Source organism: Ictidomys tridecemlineatus, chromosome 5 (genome assembly GCF_052094955.1).
Source record: "Ictidomys tridecemlineatus isolate mIctTri1 chromosome 5, mIctTri1.hap1, whole genome shotgun sequence".
Lineage (NCBI taxonomy): Eukaryota > Metazoa > Chordata > Mammalia > Rodentia > Sciuridae > Ictidomys > Ictidomys tridecemlineatus.
In genome coordinates this window covers 8,054,884-8,080,748 of record NC_135481.1, presented here as the reverse complement: position 1 = coordinate 8,080,748, position 25,865 = coordinate 8,054,884, and the positions used below count along the sequence as shown (strand labels likewise).

At 32.7% G+C, this 25,865-nt stretch overlaps 1 protein-coding gene across 14 annotated transcripts in view; it reads left to right on the top strand.

Moving 5' to 3' along the window:
* The window catches only part of Scaper (S-phase cyclin A associated protein in the ER), a 438,325-nt gene that overhangs the window by 20,376 nt on the left and 392,084 nt on the right, over positions 1-25,865 (top strand). For 11 of the 14 annotated variants that reach the window (XM_078049220.1, XM_078049216.1, XM_078049214.1 and 8 more), the window contains 2 exons: positions 20,805-20,922; positions 24,073-24,143. Coding sequence is in view for 13 of the 14 variants with exons in the window: in XM_078049216.1 (XP_077905342.1) it covers positions 20,805-20,922; positions 24,073-24,143 (189 nt within the window). In the remaining variant the exon portion in view is untranslated. Of the gene's footprint in view, positions 1-1,231; positions 1,283-20,804; positions 20,923-24,072; positions 24,144-25,865 lie in introns of all 14 variants that reach the window. The other 3 variants (XM_078049209.1, XM_078049210.1, XM_078049211.1) reach the window with 1 other exon arrangement.

Sequence of the window (25,865 nt, the reverse complement as noted above, 5' to 3'; positions counted from 1 at the left end):
TAAGGAACTGAACAGACACTTCACAGAGGAAGAAATACAATTGATCAACAAATATATGAAAAAGTGTTCAACATCTCTAGCTGTTAGAGAAATGCAAATCAAAACTACTCTTAAGATTTCATCTCCTGTCAGAATGGCAATCACCACAGGCAACAATATATATTAGCAAGGATGTGGTGAAAAAGGTACATTCATCCATTGCTGGTGGGACTGCAAATTGGTGCAACCATTATGGAAAGCAGTATGGAGATTCCTCAGAAAATTGGGAATGGAACCACCCTTTGACTCAGCTATCTCACTCCTTGGTTTATACCCAAAGGACTTAAAAAAGCATACTATAGTGACACAGCTATATCAGTGTTTATAGCAGCTCAATTCACAATAGCTAGACTATGGAACCAACCTAGGTGTCCCTCAATAGATGAATGGTGAAAGAAAATGTGGTATATATACTCAATGGAATATTACTCATCTATAAAGAAAAGTAAAATTATGGCATTCACCAGTAAATGGTTGGAGTCGGAGAATATTATGCTAAGGGAAATAAGCCAATCCCACAAAACCAAAGGCCAAATATTTTCTCTAATATGTGGATGCTGATTTACAGTAAAGCGGGGAGGAGCACCAGGGAAGAATAGCATTACCTTAGATTAGGTAGAGAGAAGTGATGGGAGGGGAGAGGATTGTGGAATGATGGTAGAATGAAACAGACATTATTACTGTATGTATATGTGTGACTGTATGACCAATATATTTTTGTAACATGTACACTCAGAAAAATGAGAAATTATATCCCATTTATATATGGTATATTAAAGTGCATAAATGCACTCTACTGTCATGTATAACTAATTAAAACAAATAAAAAATTAAAAAATTTATTTAATGTTGTAATCTATTATAACATTTTGATCCTCAAAATATTACTCATTTAGGCAGTGGGTGCTCTTTGAAGCTGACTCTGGTGTCTTTTTTATCATTTATGTATCTATTTATTTATAGTTGTAGATGGACACAATACCTTTATTTTGTTTATTTATTTTTATGTGGTGCTTCACGTGTGTGAGGCAAGTGCTCTCCTGTTGATCCACAACCCCAGCTCCTCTAGTATCTTTTTGATATGACCCTATTATTATTTGAGTATTTCTGTGCTTTCTAAAAGTGTAACAAGGTGCTCCAGTTTTATCTTGTACTTTTCCTACTATTACTCTTTTTTTTTTTTAAAAAAAAGGAAATGTACAGGCTGGGACCTGCAGTACATTGTTGAAAGGAAGTGGTGATGGTACGTATCCTTGCCCCTTTTAAAATATTATACCATAAATGCAATGTTTGCTAAGAATTTTTATTATGAATGGGTGTTGAATTTTATTTCATACTTTTTTTCATTTGTTGAGAAGAATACAAGGCTTTTCTCTTTTGTTATGATGAATTTCATTAATTGATTTGGAAATGTTAAACCACCCTTAACATTTCTAAAGTTAACTTGATTGTGATATGTTATCTGGATTCTGTTTGCAAATATATATTTATGTGTGAATGTTATGTGTGTGTGTTTGTGTGTGTGTGTATAATTTTCACATAGTACTTTTGAAAGACCTTAAACTAAAATTTACCTTTAGTGTATTGTCTTATTAGGTTCTGATAGTTCTGCAGGCCTTACAAAATGAATTGGGATTTGTTTCTCTAAAAGAATTTAATTTAATTTGTTCTTAAATTATTAGGAGAATTTACTAGTGAAACTCATTGGGACTTGAATTTTCTTTTGTGGGATTCAATTTCTTCCATAACAATTTAGATTATCAATTTTTCAGTTTCATAGAAATTTACAAATTAATTAATAATATAATTTAAAAATATTTATTTTTTGGTTGTAGTTGGGCACAGTATCTTTATTTTATTTATTTATTTATTTTTATGTGGTGCTTAGGATCGAACCTAGGGCCATGCACGTGCTAGGTGAGTGCTCTGCCCTTGAGCCCCAGTCCCAGTCCCATAATGTCATTTTTTCAAAAAAACATTTTTTAGTTGTTGTGGACCTTTATTTTATTTATTTTTATGTGGTGCTGAGGATTGAACCTAGTGCCTCACATATGCTAGTCAACTGCCCCACCACTGAGCTACAATCCCAGCCCTGATAATGTAATTTTTAATATCTTTTATCTTTTTAATTTTTGGAGATGCTGTAACCTATTGTGATGATCTTTTTTTATTCCTCATACTGGGTATTTTTGCCTTCTTTTGTTTTTGCTGAAACGTTCTTGCCAAGGGGTATATAAATTTCTTTAGTGTTTTCAAATAAGCCACTTCTGGTTTTATTGATTTTTTTTTTTCACTATCATGTGTTTTGATATTGTATTTTCTTGATTTTTGCTGTTTATTATTTGCTTTCTTCTTTCTTTGGATTTAAGATACTTTCTTGTAGATTCTTGAAATAGAGGCTTATTATTATTGATTTTTAGCCTCTAGCTAATATGTTATTTAAGGCTACACAGTTTTATATTAGTCAACTTTGCATTAACTACAACAAAATACCTATGGCAACTAGCTAATTAGAAAAGGTTTATTTAGCTCATAGTTTTGAGGTTCAGAGACATGGTGCCTGCATTGTTTCAGTTCTGGTGGGAGCACAGATGGTGGCATATCATGGTGGCAGCATTTTTGGAGCAAAGAGAGGAGGAAAGAGGGGGAGGGAGAGAGGGACAGATATCTAAGTCCCACAGTCCCCTTTGAGAGCACTCTCGGTGACCTGAAGACCACCAATAAAGTTCCTCCTCCTAAAAAGTTCTTCTACATTCCAGTAGCACTACCCTGCAAACCAAGCCTTTAGTACATTAGCATTTAGGGGACATTAAACATCCAAACAGCTGTTAATTCCCTTCCAGCATGGCTTTAGCTGCATCCTACAAATATTGACCTGCTATAATTTTATTATCATTTAATTGAAAATATTTTCAGTTTTTGTTGTGTTTCTTTTTTTTTCCTGTTTTTTTTTTTAATAAGCAGACATTTATTGAACAACAATTATATATAGAGCCTTAAAATGGGACTCAAGTTATGGTAGGTATTTGAAAAGGAGAAAAAATTTTAAAAAGTAAAATGTAGATAAAGAGCCCAGATATATGTATGTATTTATATACAAATAATTCCAGACACTCATGAATCAATGTACTTAGTCATTGGCATGAACAAACATACCATATTCCACAAAAAGCAATGACACACAGAGAGTATTCCAGTACTATTAGCATATCTACCCTCGTTACTGGACAAATCCCTCAAAGTATAAAATAACATTTCAATTACTCTTGCTCAAATTACAAAACAAAACTTAAAATGATAATTTAGCTTTCCATTTGACTTAAGAACAATAGACAATGAATAGAATATAATGTTAGAATACATGGACTTTGTTCTACTTCTAGTGAGTAGAATATTCTACTTCTGGTGATAGTCATTTTTTTATGAATTTCTTATTTGATTCATGAGTTATTAGATATGTATTAATAAATATTCAAACTTATGGGAATTATTCTGGTTTTATCTCTTTATACGTTCTATACTTTCAAATGCAGTGACACCTGCTTTATTACTTAGGAGATTGGCAGTCTGGAAAATTTCTTACACTAAAAAATAATGTGTATTCTCCATTGTTGAGTGGTGGGTTTTCAATATGTCAAATATGTCAGGCTTGTTAATATGTTCTATACTTTTATTAAAAAATATTTTTAGTTGTAGATGTACACAGTACCTTTATTTATTTTTATGTGGTGCTGAGGATCAAACCCATTGCCTCACAAGTGCTAGGCAAGTGCTCTACCACTAAGCTACGACCCCAGCTCAATATACTTGTTGTTTTCCTCCTTGGCCAACATCTGAAAGAGATGTTAAAATCTGCGATAACTGTGTTTTCATTTTTGTTTTTGTATTTCATATTTAGGTTGGATACTGCACTTTTAAAAGTATCACTCTATCTCTAGTAGCATTTTTTAATTTAAAATCTACTTTGCTTGATATTGGCAGAGTTTCCATTCTTTTGGTTAGTGTTTGTATGGTATATCCTTTTCACCCATTCTTTTAAGTTGTGTTTCTTCTTTTTTTTTTCTTTTAATTACTTTATTTTATCCTTTCTGTTTAATGTTACTATTGGTTTAGGTTTAAATTTATGTTTAAAACTACCTTGTTAATATTTGTTTCCTATTTGACTCAGTTTGTTTCCTTCCTTTATTTTCCTCCCTGCTTTCTTACTTTCTTTTACATTACTCAAATTTTCTTATTTAATTTTCCATGCCTATTAGCTACTTATATATTATTTTATTATTGTTTTGGTGAGTTAAATACCCTAGAGATCACATCATTCCCTATTGATTTAGTAAGTCTTTTTTGTTACTGCTTTGGTCACTCTGTGGATAATTGTGAAGGCCTTACCACACTTTAATTCTGTTTACTACTTTTCTGCCTTTTGTGATATTGTTATATACTTTTTTATATTTTATAAATTTTAAGTTAGTATTTCTGTTGTATAATAATCATGCTCTTACTTTTACCCTTATTTTTTATCCTTTGTATTGTTCTTCATTCATTCCTTATTTGATCTGGGATTCTTCCTTCCTAGGGCAATTTCCCTGGTTTTTCTTCTCTTTTTCTCTCTCTCTTTTTTTTTTTTTTTGAACCAGGATTGAACTCACTTGTGCTTAACCACTGAGCCACATCTCTTGCCCTTTTAAAAATGTTTTATTTTGAGACAGGGTCTTGCTAAATTGCTTAGGCTGGTCTCAAACTTGTGATCCTTCTGCTTAAACCTTCCTAGTTACTGGGATTATAGGCATGTGCCGCCACTTCTGACTCTTTTTTTTTTTTTTTTTACTGATAGTTAAATCAGTTTGGTAACAAATTTTCTTCAAGTTTGTTTGTTTGAAGGTATTTTTGTTTTGACTTCATTTTGACTATTTCTTTTTAAAGAGAATTTTTTAATATTTATTTTTCAGTTTTCAGTGAACACAACATCTTTGTATGTGGTGCTAAGGATCGAACCTGGGCCGCACGCATGCCAGGCGAGTGCGCTACTGCTTGAGCCACATCCCCAGCTCCATTTTGACTATTTTTACCAGGCTAGATTTGCAGGAATTTTCTTTTAATACTTTAAAGATATTCCATTGTTTTCTGATACTTATTTTTTTCTGTTGGAAAAATCAGCTGAGAGTTGATCACTCCTTTAGAAGTAATAAATTTTTAACCCCCTCTGTGTGCTCTGAAGATTTTCCCGTTGTTTCAGGTTTTAACCAGTTTTTCTGTAATGTGCTTAGGTGTGGCTGTCTGTATTTATGCTGCTTTGTGTTTATCCTGCTTTAGGAAGACTTGGGCTATCTTTTATTAGTGTGAAAGTCATTTCCTTTCAAATATAAATATTTCTTTCTGCCTCATTTTCTTTGTTCTCTGTTTTAGAATCTTCAGTTATACCATGTTAGACCTTTTCTGTGTCTCATAGCTCCTGTTTTTTCTTTCTTTTTTTTTTTGCTTTATGCTTTCATGTAGATTTTTTTTCTACTGTCATATTTTCCAGTTTACCAATCCTTTCTGCTGCTTTATCTAAATTTGTGGCCAAACCCATTTTGTTTATTTTTTATTTTAATTTTAATTAATTTATTCTAATTAGGTATACATCACAGCAGAATTCATTTTGATTCATTGTACACAATTGCAGCACAGCTTTTTATTTCTCTGGTTGTACACGTTGTAATGACACCCCGTATGTGCAGTCATACATGTACCTAGGGTAATAATAATGTCCATTTCATTCGAACCATCTTTCCTGCCCCCATACCCCCTCCACTTCCCTCCCTCCCCTTTGTCCAATAACAGTTCCTCCATTTTTCCCATGCCCTTCCCCAACCCATTTTATTGAGTTCTTAACCTCAGTAATATTTTAATTTCTTCCTAGAATACCAGTTTGAGACTTTTTTTCTTATTTTTAATTTTCAAAAAATGCATCTTATAGCAAATGGAAAATGGGGAAATATTGGTAACTCACCTACTTTTATAGCATTAAAAAGGAAGAAAATTAAGAATTCATATTTGTATGTGCTAATTTATACTTAAGGGAACTCTATACAGATCCTCAGAAAACTAAAAACAGTATTTAGCTATGGCACAAGTAGAATACTGGATGGAGGATCAGAATGGAAGAAAAAATTTCCACTTTTTATGTTTTGTTTTTTGAACCAGAAGAAATTTCACCTATCTGGAAAGTTAAACTTTTAGGTAGTCTCAATTGTCCTATAGCCTACTTTCCAGTGCAGGGAGACAAATAGATAAATAAATGTATGCTTGAAGTCCTAGCAAGACAATTAAATCTCTGAATTCAAAGAACATCTTAAGGACCTAATTAGTCTTCATAGTGGTTCAAAAAAATTGAAACATAAAATAACTCAGTAAATACTCTTTGAATAGCAATAAAATCACTTCTTTTAAGTTATGTTTGTGTTTATATCATTGTTCCATAAGATTTTCAGTGAAAGGAAATAGATAATAAATTGAAAACAGTACAAATTGTACCCATTTCAGATAGTGTCAGGAATATGTGTTTTCAAGTTTTCTGTGACATCTCTCATCACCCTCTGTTAACTAGATATTTCTGGGTCTTTGATATAATAAAGATTGTTTCTTTTTTTAAAAAATATTTTATTTTTTTAGTTGTAGTTGGACACAATACCTTCATTTTATTTGTTCATTTTTATGTGGTGCTGAGGATTGAACCCAGGGCCTCGCATGTGCTAGGTGAGCGCTCTACCGCTGAACCACAACTCTAGCCCAAAGATTGTTTCTTATTAAATATTCTCCCAAATAATCAATTGGGTCATATTTGGTTGGAATATTAGCTTTTGTCAAAACCTTCTTTTCTAATTGCATTAATATTTTTTCCACTTTAAGAACTAAGGTGGGTAGAAGTTTGTCAAGCAAATATGCACGAGTATTCAGTGTCATGTTTTCGTTATTAAACTACTCTTTGGTCAAAAAAATGCACTTTAATGAAAAATATGCAATTTATAGTTTTATTAGCTTTAATTCCATTTTTGCTTTTCCTTTTTCACACTTCATTTTTTGATCCTGTGTGTAACCTTCTATTTTATTTTCTGGATGTTTTAGTCCAGTTTACTAATTTCTTGTTAAGTCCATCTATTGACTATTGAGTTCTTAATTTTGCTTTTTAAAAAATTTTCAGTTTTATAATTTCTTTTGATAGTTATCTGTGGAAAATTTCAATCTTTAAATATTTTAGAATCAGAGTTAACTTGAAATATTCTTCTAAAACCCTAATTTTGGTCATGTGTCAGTATATTTCTATTTTCTATATTTTTTTCTAGGTTTTCAGTCATTTGATTTGTTTTCTAGTATACTTGATAATTTTTTTTCCTCCCTGAGGTGGGGTCTTGCTGTCTTTCCAAGACTATCCATGTACTTCTGGGCTGAATTTATTTTCCTTCCTCAGCCTCCTGAGTAGTTGGGACTAAAGGCACATTCCATTGTGTTTGGGATATCTGGTAGATTTTGATCATGTGGGACATTATAGATGATCCTTGAGTTGCAGTGGAGTATGCCCCAATAAACTCACTGTAAGTTGAAATATTAATTAAACAAAGCATTTAATACACCTAACCTACCAAATATTGTAGCTTAGCAGCATTGAAATTGTAGAGTATTAGTTGTTTAACCTTGTGATTATGTGGCAACCAGGAGCTGTAGCCCACTACTGCTACCCAGCATCATGAGAGAGTATCATATTGTATGTCACTAGCTCAGGAAAAAGATCAGAATTCACAGCGTAATTTCTATCAAATGTGTATCTGTTCATACCATCATATATTAAAACAAACAAACAAACAAAAAACAAACCACATTGAACCATTATAAGTCAAAGATCATCTATCTATATGAATATTTTAGATAATTTGGTGCCTGAGATAATATCTTCTTCCCTGGAAGATTTATTTACTTATTTTTTTAATATATTTTTTTGGGTTGTAGATGGACACAATACCTTTATTTTATTTAGTTTGTTTATGTGGTGCTGGGGATCAAACTCAGTACCTCACATGTGCTAGGCAAGTGCTCTACCACTGAGCCACAACCCCAGCCTTTACCTTTGTTTTTTACAAATGGCTAGGGGCACAGGTGGTTGCAGTTTATTCTAATCCATTTAGAGATGGAGATGATTCAAAACTAGCTCCTACTGAGGGCTAGTGTATTTCTGGTTTACCCTTATTCCTGGGGTGAAACACTTCTGAGCCTGACATAAAACCTGAGATGGCTTTGGACAAATTCTGTCTCCCTGTTTTAAAGTGTCTGTCAAATTTGGTTCAGCTTCTCTTCCACTGCTGCCTCTTTTGGAATCGGCAGATCCCTTTGTGGGAAAAGCAGCCCTGATTGCTGGTTTCACCTCTTTCAATTCTTCTTTTCCCCAATTTTGGCTCTGTAATTTCTCACTGCTTCTATTTTTTTTTCTGGTGCTTCTAAACAGAGGCTTTAAAAAAATTATTTTCCAGTTTTTTCTCAGCTAGATAGTTGGTTTCAATTATCTAGCCCTTTATAATCAGAAGAGGAAGAAACAGATTAGTTTATTTCTTATTACTTAATAGTTCAGAGCAGGTATTCAGCATGTGAGTTCCATATTATGATTCAGGGACCAATCTTCTTCCATCTTTTGACTCCAGCATCCTTTAGAGAGTTCTGGGCTGAAGGAAGAAGCCTCTGTATCTGACCAGGAAATGGAAGAAACTGAGGGAGAGAGTGCTGATGGTGTAGATGGTGATACAGGAAGTGTTTTTCATAAGCCAGACCTGGAAATGGCCTGATTTCTCTCTATATTCTAGTGTACAGAACTTAGTCAAGAAAGTCTGGAAACTGTTGTCTAGCTTTGGACAAGAGAAAAACTAAGGTTTTTTTTTTTTTTTTAAATTAAAGCATTATTTTTAAATATAGAATTTGTGTTCATTGGACAAAATCATACATGCACAGAGAATTTGATTTACTCCATTTCAGTCCCCATTCTTCCATTCTTTCCTTCTCCTCTTCTTTCCTCCTGTTTTCTTTCCTCTACTCCACTGATCTTCTTTTTGCTTATTTATTTTTGATTGGTAAAGCAAGTGATTTTGGTTAGCATAAGGTCTGTCATAGGGACTGTGGTAATTTTGTCCTGTGATGATGATGGCTTGGACTAGGATGGTAGTACTAGATTTAAGTTTTCAAAGCACGTTTGAGAAATAGAATTGGTAAGACATGTGTATTATTTAGAATGTAGGCTAATCTGTTAGCACAGAGACCCCCTCCCCCCCCCCAAAAAAAACTAAATAGTTCACACAAGATGGAAGTTAATTTTTTTCTTCTCATAGTAGTCTAGATTGCCTCAGTTCATCTATGGTTTTATCTTTAGAAATGCAGGAAATTATCAATAAGAACTGTCATAGTTGTAAATTACTAAACAGGATTCTAGCTCATTATTCTGTGATGGTAGGAAATTACACCAGTTGTATGGTTTCTCATGGTTTGTAAAAATCTATGCAAAGACTGCCATTTTTAGAATTTTAATGTACTCTGGGTGTCCACTGACTGGTAATCTTGTCTTCATGTTACTCAAACATAGGAAGGACTTTGGTAGTGAGAATTGAAGAGAAGATTCTTTACTGAATTATTTGGAAAACCAGAAAACCATTTTAAAAAAGGTCTTGGAATTTCATTTTATGGGTAACCATGGATGGATTTTGAAGCAAGTATGTCAAGTTTTCTGGAGGCATGAACATGAAACTTAGCAAACAAAGTTTGTTATCATTATAAGGTTATGGGAAAGGTTGTTAAAATAGAAATTATTTAGTTTTATTGTTAACTAAGAAAGTGGGAAGTTTCTTTTTTCAGCCTGGGAGCAAGTCTCAGAAAAATAGACTGTTTGGTAAACATTCTGAATACTTGTTCTCTTTGTATATTGCAAGATTTGAACATAAAAATTTTTATTCAGCACTGAAGTTTGTTGCTTTTAATTGAAACATTTAGTATTTGAACAAACATCTGTAAAATCTTCATGTAGCACTAGGTGGCACACTATGACTTTGGATGAAAATATATACATTTTGTTTTAAGTTTCCTGTAAGAAAAGAACCTATGTAAAATTCTGTTTGAAATAGGTATCTATAAAGTTATGAAGTGTTTTGGACCCATTATTGAATTTCAAACCCTGACACTTAGAATAAAATACTTAAAACTATTATGTTTAAGTTACTATTGACATTTCACAGGAAATTATAGAAAACATCTTTTTCAGATGTAGTTAGATGAATAGTAATGTTTTTACATATGAGGTGGTAACTTTTTTTGAATATATTTCTGTGTGTACTAAGTTCAAAAGAACTAACTTTGCAAAATTTATGGTAAAGTGGAAGAAAGAATTTTTTTTAAATGTTTATTTTTTAGGTGTAGATGGATACAACACAATGCCTTTATTTTTATGTGGTGCTGAGGATCAAACCTGGGTCCCGTCCATGCTAGGCGAGCACTCTACCACTGAGCCACAAACCCAGCCCCAAGAATTTTTTTAATAGAAAAAATAATATTAGATTTGAATTTCTTGTTTAGTATTACTGCAACATTGGTATCTTGTGGTCATCCATTTTAGTTTTCGGAAACACGTTAATTAAGAAAACTCTTGAACTAGAATCTAATGTCTGAAATAGTGAATTTTATGACGTGATATATATCTATAAAAGATTTTCTGTTTGCATAAGGGAGTTATCTGAAATAGAGCTGGAAGTAGTACATCTATTTAAACTAGTTAATTTGGCCAGGAACAAGTAGAGATGCTTTTGGTTACAATGGTGCTTCGGTAACCTAAACAATAGATGGCAATGTAAGTTAGAACTTACACTCACTGGAAGATGTGTTTAAGCTAATGGAAGAGGTTTTATGGTGTTTCTTCATTGGAAAATATGGCAATAAAGTAGAGAAGAGATGATTGGAGAATTTTGCAAATATACATGGAACAGAGGAGCTGGATGGCAGTCAGAATAATGAATTCTGTTGAAAGCTTAATTAGGTAAGTAGATGCTATGTGGATATCCAGGGCAAGATAAGAAGAATGAGGGAATTGTCGATACCAGTTTGTGTTAAAGATGTAAACAATTTAAGTTTTGGCAAGGGAAATATGGGTTAGACTCTCATTGAAGAGTATGAAAGTAGAGGGGGTCACTCTTTGTTTTTCTAGTAGTTTGGATTGGTTAGTTCATTAATTTGTGCACTAAATTCAGTTCTTGCAACTCACAGATTTAGCACCCAAGAGATTATTCCCTCTTTACTAACAACACAATTTTTCTCCCTCCTGGATCACTCATCAACATAAAAATATGATCTATATCACCTGTCTTAAAATTCCTTTAAAAATATATTGTAGTTGTAGATGGACACAATATCTTTTTTATTTATTTATTTTGATGTGGTGCTTAGGATCGAATCCAGTGTCTCACATGTGCTAGGCAAGCACTCTACCTTTGAGCTACAGCCCCAGACCTTAAAACTATTTTATGTTAGGAAAAAACCCTTTGTGTTCTTTATGACAGAACTCAAAAGTGTTTTTTAGATTCATTGTTTGATCTCCATTTTCTCACTATACCTCTTTTTTTAAAAATCATTTTTTGTAGTTGTAGTTGGAAAGGTTCCCTTTATTCTAAGTGTTTTTTTATGTAGTGCTAAGGATTGAATCTAGCGCCTCACACATGCTAGACAAGTGCTCTGCCATTGAGCTACAGCCTCAGTCCTCATTATTCTCCTTGAACCTCCTTCAGTCAGGATTTTGACTCTACTGTTCCATTGAATAGGCAATAAGTTATTGATATTTTAAGAAATAATTTTGTAATAAGTTATTACTTTTATTACTTCCTATACAATGCAAAATTGTTAACCTTATTGCTGTTTCTCTAAAGGCAATGAGTTGTTATTTTCCTATCCTTTGTGTACTCTTAAGATTTTTCTCTTTATTTTAGGTTATCAGTTTTTCTGTGATGTGATTAGGTATTTTTTTCCCCTCAATAAATATCAGCCATTATTTTTATCATTGCCTCTGGTAAATATTAAATGTATGCCACACAGCAGTTATACATTTGTATGTACACACATATATTTAAACATATATATTTTGTTATATATATTTGCAATAAAAAAAACTATTATTTAAAGCTCTCGGTAGACATGCTTATGTCAGAATAAAATTAAAATTCAGGTTTTCTGGTGTACCTTTTTTTTTGAGTGTGGGATGTTAGGGAATGAACCCAGGAGCGTTGTGCCATTGAGCTACATCTCCAGTCCTTTTTGAAAAAATTTTAATTTTGAGACAGGGTCTTGCTAAGTTGCTGAGGCTATCCTTGAACTTGTGATCCTCCTGCCTCAGTTTCCTGAATAGCCACGATTAGAGGTGTGTGCCACTGCACCCCACCTGGTTTACATTTGTTTTAGAATTTTAAAAATTCATTTGAGTTATACATAATATTGGGATTCACTTTGTCATAATTATAAAAGCATGAAATATAATTTACTCCAATTCAATCCCTAGTACTTACCCTTTCCTTTTTTCCTCCCTTCCCCTATTTCCTTTCATCTACTCTGATTTTTTTTCTATTTATTTTTCTAAATTAGTGCATCATGGATACACATGAAGGTGAAATTCACTGTGTTATATTCATGTATGTATATACGAAAGTTTGGACAGATTCATTCCACTATTCCTCCTTTTTTCTGTCCCTCTTCCTTCCTCCTTATTCATCTTCCTCTACTACACTGATCTCCTATTTTCATGGAATTTACTCTCCCTTCTTTTTTTCTTATTCTAGCTTCTACGTACATTTGAATGTTGATTTTTTTTTTCTGGGTCTGGCTTATTTCACTTAGCATGGTGTTTTCCAGTTCCACCTGTTTACCAGAAAATGCCATAATTTCATTATTCTTTCTGGCTGAATACAACTCACTTGTGTATTTATACCACATTTTCTTTATCCATTCATCTATTGACGGGTACCTAGGCTGGATCCACAGTTATTCTATTGTGAATTGTGCTTCTATAAAAATTGATGTAGCTGTATTACTATAATATGCTGATTTTAGATCTTTTAAGATAAATGTCAAGGAGTGGGATAGTTGGGTATATGGTGGTTTTGTTCCTAGTTTTTTAACAATATCCATCCAGTTTTCCAGAATGGTTGCACTAATTTCCAGTCTCAGAAACAATGTATGAGTGTACCTTTCCCCCCAACATTTACTGTTATTTGTTTTGTTGATAACTGCTATTCTGATTAGAGTGAAATGAAATCTCAATATAGTTTTTTTTTGGGGGGTGGGTGGGTGGGATTGAACCCAAGAGCTCTTAATTACTGAGCCACACCCCAGCCCTTTTTTATATTCTATTTGATCTGGCTGAATTGCTCAGGGTCTCCCTAAGTTGCTAAGCCTGGCTTTGAACTTATGATCCTCCTGCCTTAGCCCTCCAAGCCACTGGGATTACAAGTGTGCACTACTATGTCTAGCCTCAGTGTAGTTGCTTTGAATTTCCTTGACTGCTAGAGATGTTGAACATTTTTTAAATGTATTTATTGACCATTTGTATTTTTTTTGAGAAAGTTCTGTTTAATTCTTTTATCCATTTATTGATTTTCTTTTTTTGCTGTTAACTTTTTTGAGTTCTTTATATATTCTAGATATTAATCCCCTATTGGGGAGCAGGTGGCAAAGATTTTATCTCATTCTGTAGGCTCTCTCCTTCATATTCTTTCTTTGCTCTGCCAAAGCTTTAAATTTGATGCTGCCCCAATTTTTGATTCTTGGTTTTATTTCTTGTGCTTTAGGAGTCTTGCTAAGGAAGTCAGTGTTTGCCAATATGTTAGGAGTGGGCCTACATTTTCTTCTAGCAGTTGCAGACTTTCTGGTCTAATTCCTAGGTTTTTGATTCACTTTAACCTGATTTTTGTGTAGGGTGATAAAATCGAGGTTTAGTTTCATTCTTCTACATGTAGATTATAGTTTTTTTTCAGCACCGTTTGTTAAAAAAGGCCTTCTTCTCTTCAATGTATGTATTTTGCACCTTTATGGAGTATCGATTACTTTATCTATGTGAGTTTGTCTCTGTCTTCTAGTCCATGTCTTTATGTCTGTTTTGATGCTAGTACCATGCAGTTTTTGTTACTACAGCTCTGTAGTATAATTTGAGGTTTGGTTTTGTGATGACAGCCTCCAGCATTGTTCTTCTTTCTTAGGACTGTTTGGCTTTTCTGGGTGTCTTCCTCTGCCAAATTATTTTTACAACTTTTTTTCAGTTTGGTGAAGAACATCATTGATATTTTGATGTGGATTGCATTTAATATATATAATGCTTTTAGTAGTATACCCACTTTTAAAAAATACTTATTTTTTAGTTTTAGGTGGGCACAATATCTTTATTTTTTATTTTTATGTGGTGCTGGGGATGGAACCCAGTGCCTCATGCATGCTAGGCGAGTACTTTACCGCTGAGCCACAACCCCAGCCCCAGTAGTATGCCCACTTTGATAATATTCTACCCATAGAAGATAATAGGAGGTCTTTCCATCTTTCTAATGTCATCTTTGATTTCGTTTTTTCAGTGTTCTGTCATTTTCAATGTAGAGGTCTTTCACCTCCTTGGATAGATTTACTCCTCAGTACTTTTTGTTTTTTTGAGGTTATTGTGAATGGGATATTTTTCCTAATTTCTTTTTCAGCAGATTTATTATTGGCATATAGGAAAGCAGTTGCTTTATGTATGTTGATCTTTTATCCTGCTACTTTACTAAATTTATCAGCTCCAGAAATCTTATGGTGGGAATTTTTGGGTATTCTGAATATAGGATCATGACATCTGCAGAGATCATTTGACTTCTTCTTTTCCTATTTGTATCTCTTAATAACTTCCTTCTCTTGCCTGCTTGTTCTGGCTAGAGTTCCAAGACTGCTGAATAGGAGTGGTAGGAGTTGACATCCTTGGTCTAGAGTTGTGGCTCAGAGGTAGAGTGTTTGCCTATCATGTGTGAGGCACTGGGTTTGATCCTCAGCACCACATAAAAATAAAGTAAAAAGATATGTGTCTATCTAAAAAAGCATTGACCTCCTTGTCTTCTTCCTTATTTTAGAGGAAATGTTTTCAATTTTTCTTGTTGAATGAGATGTTGGCCTTGGGTTTGCTGATATATAACCTTTACAATATTTAAGCAAGTTGCTTAGGGCCTTTCTGAGTTGCTGAGGCTGGTCACAAAGTTAAAATCCTCCGGCCTTAGCCTTCTGTGACTGGGATCATAGGTGTGCACCACTGTGCCTGGCCTAGTCCCAAAGATTTTGATATGTTGTAGTCTCTATTTTAATTAGTTTCTAAATTTTTAAAATTTCTCCTGTGATCCGTTTGTCATTCAAAAGTGCATTATTTAATCTCCAGGTGTTAGAGGGTTTCTGTTTTTTATTGATTTCTAATTTCATTTCATTTTAATCTCATTGCAAGGAATTATCTTCTTTGGTATTTGCTAAGATTTTCTCTGTGTCTTAAAATATCATCTATTTTAGAGGATGTTACATGTACTGCTGAGAAGAATGTGAGTTCAGTTGTTGATGGATGAAATATTATATAGATGTCTGTTAATCCATTTGATTCATAATGTTTTTTAGTTCTGAAGAATCGTGTCTTAGTTTATGTCTGGATGGTGTATCCAGTGGTGAAAGAGTGTTATTGTATTGTGGTTTATTTATTATGCACTGCTGTTTGAAAAATAAACATTTATAGTCATTATATCATATTACTTCAATCAGTATGAAATGACTTTGTTTCTTTTGATTAATTTTGGATTGAAGTTACTTTGTCTAATATGAGAGTAGCTACCCCTGCTTGCTTATAGCTACCATTTTGCATGGTATATCTTTTCCCATCCTTTTACTTTCAATCTGTGGATGTCTTTATAAGATGAATCTCTTGTAAACATTGTTTGATTGGGTCTTGTTTTTTAAATCCAATCTGCCAATCTATATCTTTTGATTGAAGAGTTTGTAGACTTCTTACATTTAAAAAAATTATTTAGTTGTTGATTGACTTTATTTATTTACTTATATGTGGTGCTGAGAATCGAACCCAGTGCCTCATATGTGCTAGGCAAGCACTCTAACAACTGAGCCACAACCTCAGTCCGACTTTTTACATTATTAATAGAGATGATTTTTATTTCTTGCCATTTTGATTTTAATGCTTAATTTGTACTTGATTCCCCTTTAATAAACTATTCTTCCAGTAGAAGTTTTTCCTGTGCTTGTTTTCAGTTCTATTTTTCATGTCTTCTTCAAGAGACATTTCATTGAGTATATTTTATAGTACTTGACTTAGTGGTTATGAATTCTTTAGTTGTGCTTATTATGGAAGGTTTTTATTTCATCAAATATTATGAAGGGCAATTTTGCTGGATATTATAATTTTGGTTGGTACCTGTTTTCTTTCAGGGCTTGGTATATATTATTTCATGTCTTCCTGGGTTTTAGGATTTGGATTGAGTAATCAGTTGAAATCCAAATTAGTTTACATCTAAACGTGACCTGCTGTTTTGCTCATGTGATTTTTAAAATGCTATCCTTACTCTGCATATTAGGTATTTCCATTATAACAAGTCTTGGAGAGGGATCTTTTTGCATCCTATTTTATATGCCTCTCATATTTGGATTTACATCTTGTTCCTAAGATTTGGAAAATTTTGTAGTATTATTTAATTGAAAAGGTTGTGTTTTCATTTACTTTGTATTTTGGCACCTTGGTCTACCCCAATGATTCTTCTATTTTTAAATATATTTTTTACTTAATGTGGTGCTGAGGATCGAACCCAGGGCCTCGTGTATCCAAGGCAAGCACTCTATCATTGAGCTACCACCCCAGCCCCTACCCCAATGATTCTTAAAAAAAATGTTTTTTTAATTGTAGATGGACACAATACCTTTACTTTTTATTTGTTTATTTTTATGTGGTACTGAGGATTGAACCCAGTGCCTTATACATGCAAGGCAAATGTTCTACTACTGAGCTACAACCCGAGCCCCCAGTGATTCTTATATTTAGTCTCTTGATGTTATCCCAGATTTCTTGAATATTCTGGTCATAGTCTTTTAACATCTGTTCTTTATTATTGACTTTATTTTCAAAACTTTGTCTTCAGGGCCTCAAAGTGGTCTAATCTATTGCTAGCACTTTGCATTGAATTTTTAATTTGATTTATTGAATCTTTCATTTTCAGAACTTCCATTTGGTTTCTCTTTATTGAAATGATCTTTCACAGCCTATACTTTCTAAGTGTATTCCTCATATCTTCTTTAAGCTGGTTGGACATTTTAACTATAAAGTTTCTAAATTCTTTCTTTAGTATTTTCTCCACTATGGTGTCATTGGCGTTAGTGTTGAAGTGTTGTGGGGTGGTTTTTTTTTTTTTTTTAATACTGCTTGTGTGATCATACCAAAATACCATTGATTGGTATGATTATTGCTTCTTTTATGCAAGAGATTAGAGCTTCTTTCTCTTAAGAATCTTGGGCTGAGTGAATATCTGGGGATTAATGTTCAATGTGTGTCCTAAGCTGTTGCCAGCTGCAGCATCACTTTGAGAGAGGCCACTGAACCCTATTTACTGTAATTATATCAGAGCAAAGCCATGTACTGTTGAACTTAATAAAAAAAAAACTTGATACTATTCTCCATATTTCCTTAATCCAGGTATAAACCTGTAGTTCTCTTCAATCAGTCTTCACTGCCTCCTTTGTATGCTGTGGAAAGGTCAGGGACTGCCACCTAGCTCCATTCTGCCATCTTCAAATTTCTCTCTGATAGGATATTTAAATTTATCTTGTTTGGAGTAAGAGCTTCTGGATGAATTGGGCTAGTGTATTTTATCAAGTTCTTTTTATATTATGAAAGTATTGACTTTGGGCAATTTAAATAATTACTGTATTTTAGGTAGTAATTTTGATAATATCCTGAATTTGATAGTTGTAAAAACTGAGAAATACAGGAGAGTTTCCTTGCATATCAGAAATACATATTGATGTGTCACTGGCAAGGAGTATCATAACTATATTTCAAATGTCTCACAAAATATGAGGATATTTTGGATATTCTTTTGGCTAATTTGTAACTTGTCTGTAATTTGAATTTATTTCAAAATAAAAAGTAATATCTGTTTATCTCATAATTGGCTTCTCATCACACAGTCTCACCAATTGTCTGGCTGTTTCCCATAAAATGACAAACTTGAGTACATGTTACTGAGACCTTATGGACTGTGTTAGTCATCTTTCTGTCTGTATAATAAAATACCTGAAACTTTTAATTTATAAAGCTAAAAAGTCTATTTTAGCTCACAGTTTTGGAAGTTCCAGAGATTGAGTGAACTTACAGCTTTGAGCCTTCTTTGGTGGATGTGCCAGATGGCAGTGGGAGGAGAGTGAGTAGTGGAGGAAACTGCTCATCTCATCAGCCAGGAAGCAAGGAGAAAGTGACTGGATGAGCTTGGGGTTCCAAAATCCTTTGTAGGGACACACCCTCAATAACTTAAGAACCTCTCATTAGGCCTACCTCCTAAATAATACTCTACCTCCTGATAGTGCCCCTCTGGGGACCAGTTCTCTAACACATGAACCTTTGAGACATTCAGCATCTAAACTCAACAGGCTGTGAAGCCTTAAAAAAATTATGTGGCCCTTTGTAGAAGAAGTTTGTTAACCCTTGCTCTAGAGTTCAGAGAGTTTACTCTTCCTCTGAAGTTATACTAGTCATTACTAAGTTCCTTTGAGAGAAATATGTTGCTTTTTCTTAACATATTCCCCAAATAATCAAGAATTAAAAATCAACCACTAGGTGAGGAGAACCCAAAATGGAATGTAAATAGTATCATATTACAAGTAAATAATATAACCATATTGAAGAGAATAAGAACTAATTTGATGATTTTGGAAAACAGTACTTTGATAGAATACAGGAAAAAGCTAAGGACAAGATCTGTACAGAAATGCCATAATCTAGCTAGTAAATATGTTTCTCATAGGGATATAGGTTAACAATTCTGAAACTTTATTTTGAATTGAATAGATAAGTAAAATATTGTAGATATTTAGAGCTGAGATTTTTGCCTCACTTAATTTTATACAGTTCTGATTTAATACTGCATCTTTGCATTTGTTTACATTTTCAACTGTGAATACTATAGTCTGTATGTGTGTATAAGTTTTGATACATTTTAACTTCTTATAACAGATATTTGTATATTTATGATAGTAAATGATACACTATTATCTACATATATTTTATGCATTCATGACATATCTAATTTTTAAATTTAATATTTACAGGATGTATGGTTTGTCTTTAAGTTTCTTCAAATTGTTGGATATTAAAAAAAAAAAATCTGCTCATGAGTGAATCTGCTCTGTTCAAACCTGTGTTGTTTAAGGGTCAACTTACATTTTCTCACTGTCTTAAATTCTTCTTTGCAAAGAAAATGCTTCTTTTCCAATGAATGTATTGTTGCCTAAGGATTCCAGACATGCTGACTAGGCTGAGAAGGATTAGAAGAGGGCATGAAAACACACATTAATTGGACTAGAATTTTATGCTGGGCCCGGTGGTGAACTTGTTTGATACAGAGGCCAATTGCCCGCATGGGATTCTCTGCTCATGTGGATTCTTTAGGATCCCTTTCTTCCCATACATACTTGGCTTATAAAAACAGTTTATTTTCTGTAGTGTGGGTATGTGTGTAAATATTTATCAATTAACAAATAGGTACATTTATTTATCAATAGATAAATATATACATGCATATGTAATTTTTTTGGGATTGAACCCAGGGACACTCTTTCCACAGAGTTAGACCTCCAGTCCTTTCTATTTTTCACTTTGAGACAGGGACTTGCTAAGTTGCTGAGGTTGGCCTCAAACTTGTGATCCTTTTGCTTCAGCCTCCCAAGTGACAGTACTACTGCATCTGGCTCATATTTGCATTTATTAGTGGGGAACCAATGTTTGTTTTATTGGGCCTGGGTCCCAGCTGGCTCAGGGTCTTGGTGGAGCTAAACTTGTCAGTTAGTGCTACTTATAGGTTGGGTGGGTATCTACAGTAGGAAATAAATCATATACATTTTGTAAAGTAGTTTGAGTTTTACAATTTGCATTTTAAGTATGTCAGTTTTAGTAATTACTATTTAGATCCCAGTAGCTTAGAATTAATCATGCAGTTAACAGCTGAGTGGAAATTCACTTTATTTATTTATTTTTATATGGTGCTGAGGATCGAACCCTGTGCCTCATATATGCTAGGCGAGTGCTCTACCATTGAGCCACAACCCCAACCCTGGAAATTCACTTTAAAAAAAGGAGTTTTAAAAAACATTTTATTCTGCAGAGAATTTTCAGAGGAAATTTATAGCATGTTTGTAAAATGTGGTCTCTTTCCCTTGAACCTGTTAATATATAAGTGGTGGTGCTGATATGGACACACAGCAGTGCTTATGTTTCTTTGGACACTTTTTTAAACCTTAGATTATATTTATTCTTGAAATAATTTTTTAAAGCTTTTAAAGTTAAAAGCTTTAAAAAAATTACGATTGACTTTCTTTTCTGTTTAACCACCTTCTAAATTCCAAATTAGTTTTAAATGTCTCCTTTTTGAGAAAATGTGGGAAATAATGTTCTCAAATATAGTCTGTATATTGACTTATCTAATGCATAATAATTTTCTCTTTTTTATATGTAGGCTTCGTTCCAGCGTTCCAATAGTCATGATAAAGTAAGGAGAATAGTTGCAGAGGAGGGTCGCACAGCAAGAAACCTAATAGCTTGGAGTGTTCCATTGGAAAGCAAAGATGATGATGGTATGTATTATAAAATAATTGGTTTCATCTTTGTTGTAAACTATGATAGACAGGCACCATACCTGTAGTTCTAACTACTCTGGAGGCTGAGGCAGAAGGATCCCTTGAGCCCAGGAATTCAAGGCCAGCCTAGGCAACATAGCTAGACCCCATTTCAAACAAAACAAAACAGAACAGAAAAAATTAGAAGGATATATTTTGTTCAAAAGGATAAATAGATTGAAAGCTGGATGTTCACAGTTAGAACTCTTGAGAAAATTAGTATATATCAAATAATTTTTAATTGCTTTTATATACAAATGGCTTAATAAAAGTGATATTGTTAGCTTTGCTGTTTCAGATAACAATGAAATTGCGCTTGTTATATTATTATGATTGGCAGATGAGAAGTTACAAGAGATTTAAATTTTTTTCTTTTCCTGAATTCTTATAGTTTACAACAAATTACCATTTGTTTTAATAAAAACAATTGGGAAGTAGCCTAGAGTGCTTCCCTAGCATGTGTGAGGTACCATGTTCAATCCCCAGCTCCACAAAAATAAAATACCAACACTGTCACCACCACTGCCGCCAACAAAACCAGAAGAGAGGATTTTGAAGGATCCCAGTGCAAATAAAGGATACATGTTTTAAGAAGATGGAAATATTAATTACCGCAATTTATTTGTTGTATACATGTATCAAATTATCACACTATCTCATTATCAGTGATGTTAACTTTAATTAGTTCATATGTCTACCAAGTCTCTTCACTAAAAATTTTTCCTTTTTAGTTATTAATGAGTAATTTTTTCAAAAAATATTTTTAGACTTATAAATATTAATTCAAAAATCAATAGTTTACTCTTGCTCCTATACTTCTTCCTTCCCTTCCAAAATTCTTTTCTTATATTTATTGAACACAACATCTGTCTTTTTAAACTGACAATCTGTAGATGTTTGTTAGGTTCATTTGATTAATTTTTTTAGGTCGGAAGAATCTGTTGGTGAGAAAGGTGTGTTTAATCACCGAGAATTATTATATTGAGGCCTATCTGAATCTTTAAGTTTAATGATGTTTATTTTACATATTTAGATGCATTGACATTTGGGTCATACATGTTGACTGTTGTTTTATCTTCTTGTTTTATTGTTTCCTTTACCAATTTTAAGTGACCTTTGTCTCTCCTGATTAATTTTGTCTTTGGAATCTGCTTTGTCATATGTGAGAGTAGCTACTCCTGCTTGTTTTCAGGCTCCATTTGCATGATGTATCATTTTCTGTTCTTTCTGTTTCAGTTGTGGATGTCTTTGCCTATGCGGTGAGTCTCTTGCAAACAACATATAGTTGAGTCTTGTTTTTTAATCCATTCTGCTAGTCTGTGTCTTTCCATTGGAGAATTGAGACTATTTACATTCAGTGCTTTTCTAGAGAGATGTTTATTTATTCTTGCCATTTTTACTTATTTCTAATGTTTAATTTGGTCCTGTTTCTCATATGCTTAGCTGTGCTTCCAATGAGCCCTGGAGTTAGTTTTTAATTTGTTCTGTATGTAGTATTTCCTTTAAGTGTCATCTATACTACCAGTTTAATAGTCATTAATTCTTTTGTTATCTGCTTATTTTGGAGTTAGTTTTTTATTTCTCTTTGATTTTGAAGATAGCTTTGTTGGATGTAGTAATCTTGGTTGACAGTTATTTTCTCTCGAAAAATGTTAATTTCTATAATAGCAGCTTGTTAGTATAGTATGGCTACTATATATATATATATATATATATATACTCAAATATTTTTGAGGATGATAGTTCCATTTTAAACAGGGCCTCTCTTCTTTGGATTCTTTCTTTTCCTCTGATGTTTGTTCCAAGCTGTTTTTTCTGCTGGCTTTTCTAAAAATACTGGCTGGTATATTCTGTAAACAGAATGAATGAAGAGCTATGTAGTGTAATTTTTCTGCCTTTATGTCTGGTAGACCAGTGAGGGAGTTGGATAAATGCCTGTGTGTTATGGCTTATGTCACTTATTCTTCATCAGGGTCCTGCTCAAATTTATCTTGTAGAAAAAAGAAGTTTTTCTTATGTACATGTTAGAGAATGAGACATCTGACTATAAAAATCCCTGTTTTTTTAAGCACTGGGTATTGAATTTAGGGCCTTCTGGATGCTAGGCATGTGATCTACCACTGAGCTAAATCTGCAATCCTTAACCTTTGCAAAATCGAACTGTGTATTTCATAAAGCAGAGAAATTAATAAAAATAAAATATTGGGCTTATATGGTAAAAATATTCTTAAAAAAATTAAAATTTTTTATTATGGTAAAAATATTCTTAATTTTATTGTTGAAATAAATTTAAAGGAAGTATTTTTCAGTAACTTGATGTTTTTTTAAAAATAGTCAGATTATCTGACTTCTGTAATTCATTTGTGTGTGTGTGTGTGTGTGTGTGTTCATTTTTATTATGGTACTAGGGATTTAACAAAAGGCATTTAACCACTGAGTCATATCCACAGACTGATTTGTTTTGTTTTTGAGAAAGGATCTTACTAAGTTGCTGAGTCTGGCTTTGAACTTTTAGTCCTCTTGCCTCAGCTTCCTGAGCTGCTGGAATTACAGTCATGTGCCACCACATCTGGTTATCTGACTTCTTTAGAAGTTGATTTATTCTTATTCTGAGAAAGACATTAAAAAAAAGCAGCCTCTGGGACTTTGGAAATTTACCTTTATTAAAAAAAAAAACAAAAAACAACTGTATCATCAGTAGTTTCCATTGATCATGCATAGATTGTACTGTTTTGTGTTCGCTGGATGGAAGTTTTGTGTTATTATACTTGGATAATTTTTATAGTTTAGTTTTATATTATCTAATTACCTACAGTTTAATTTTGTGTTTTCTATTTTTTAAAATAGTAATACTTTTTTATTTTATTTTTTAAAATTTTTTCTAATTAGTTATACATGACAGTAGAATATATTTTGGCATTATACATATATGGAGTATAACTTTTCATTCTTCTGATTGTACATAATGTAGAATTACATTGGTTGTATAATCATATATGCACATATATAGTAATGTCCAATCATTCTGTCTTTCCTGTTCCCATTCTCCCTCCCTTCCCTTCATTCCCCTTTGTCTAAATATTTTCTTATTTGTTTCTTGCCTTGAAGGGAAACCTAAGTGTCAAACTGGTGGAAAATCTAAGAGGACAATTCAAGGCACTCATAAAACTACTAAGCAGGTACGGCGTATATTACTTTTTCTTTAGTTACTTTTAATTTAAATTCCTGAATATATTGTAAGTTATAAAATATAATATTTTAGTACTTTCTATATACTTTATCTTCATGTGAAAATTTAATGTAGCATTTTAAATTTAACAAATGTGTATATTATACTCACGTGTACCTAGTTTATGCTAAGTATTTATAAATATTAATGCTTATTAACATTTATTTGGTACTTATAACAACCCTTTGGTGTAGACATTATTATTGTCCTCACTTACAAAAGTGAAGTTATATTACAAAAAGAAACTGAGGCAAGGAGGCTATGTAACATGCTAGTAAGTGACACAGCCAGTATTTGAAGTCAGGTTGTCAGTTTCCATAGTTTTAATTTTAACCCTTTTGCTACAGTTCCTTTTTCTTCATTCTTGGTGTTAATTTGAAGCCTTTAGGTTTGTAGGGTAGTGTATATATTGTCTCTAAAAGTTTTCAAATTCCTTTACTAAAAGTTGTGGAAAACACAAACTACTTAAATTTTGGGAAAGTATTCATAAGTATAGTTATCTTTTAAATTCATTGTTGTTTTATTTTTATATACATTATGTATGTTATGTGTTATTTTAGTTTGGTATTTTTTAATATACTAGATGTATTATATAAAACAAAAATGTTACAAGAGGAAAACATGGACTTCTAATTAAGATATCACTGTGAGTTTACAAATAATTTTCACTCCCCACACACAGAGGCATCAGTGATAAAATTTTTAAAAGGAAATAGGATATTTTAAAAAGTAAGATAAAAATCTTGGTGGATGAGAAGAAAACAAATATGTATACTGACAGGTAAGTGGAGTTGGGGCAAAACCAAAATGGATAGATTTCTAGAAGATCAATTCCAGTGGGAATGCCGCACCCTACTTGTGCACAGTTACTAATCAGTTAATCCACATCAATAATTAATCCAGGGGATAGAGTTGTAGCTCAGTTAGAGCACTTGCCTAGCATGTGTGAGTCACTGGGTTTGATCTTCAATATCACATTGTGTATATATATATAACTAAAATTAAAAAAAAATGTTTACTATTGTTTTAGTCCATGTTTTCTATTGTTTAGTCCACTGCTTAGGTCACACATCTCATAATCTATTCATTTTATCTCTGAAAAATTTTGAATTGTCTTATATATGAGCTTTTATGGGACACTTTATATCTAAACCATAACAGTCATATTCTTAAAGGTAAAGACTTACAAGGCCCCAATAAAAGACCCATGGAAGTGGAACAATAGTGGGCTAGATTGTTGGTAACCATAAAGGCGAAGAAAATACAAAGGTGAAAGATCAGAAACTCGATCTCAAAATAAGTTTGCAAAGTAAAATATCAAATCACATGTGGAAAATAGCATCATAAAATAGAGTATTCCACAAATGAGATGGTAATGAAATGACATTTTTTCTAAAGAGAACTTTTAAACTTTTAAAGCAATGAGTGTTAGAATAACTATAATGCAAGATGGAGAAATTAAAAATGTAATAGGTGAATATTAATTTTGAAAATTTATAATTGAACAGAAACCCAGATAAAAATCTTAGAAATGAATGTGTTATCAGTGAAATTTTGAAAATCTTCAATTAATGGAATGAACAATATATGGGACAAAGAGTTTACTGAAAGAAAATTTGTGAATTGGAGGACACTTAAAATATAACTTGGAGAATTACAGAAATGGAAAATG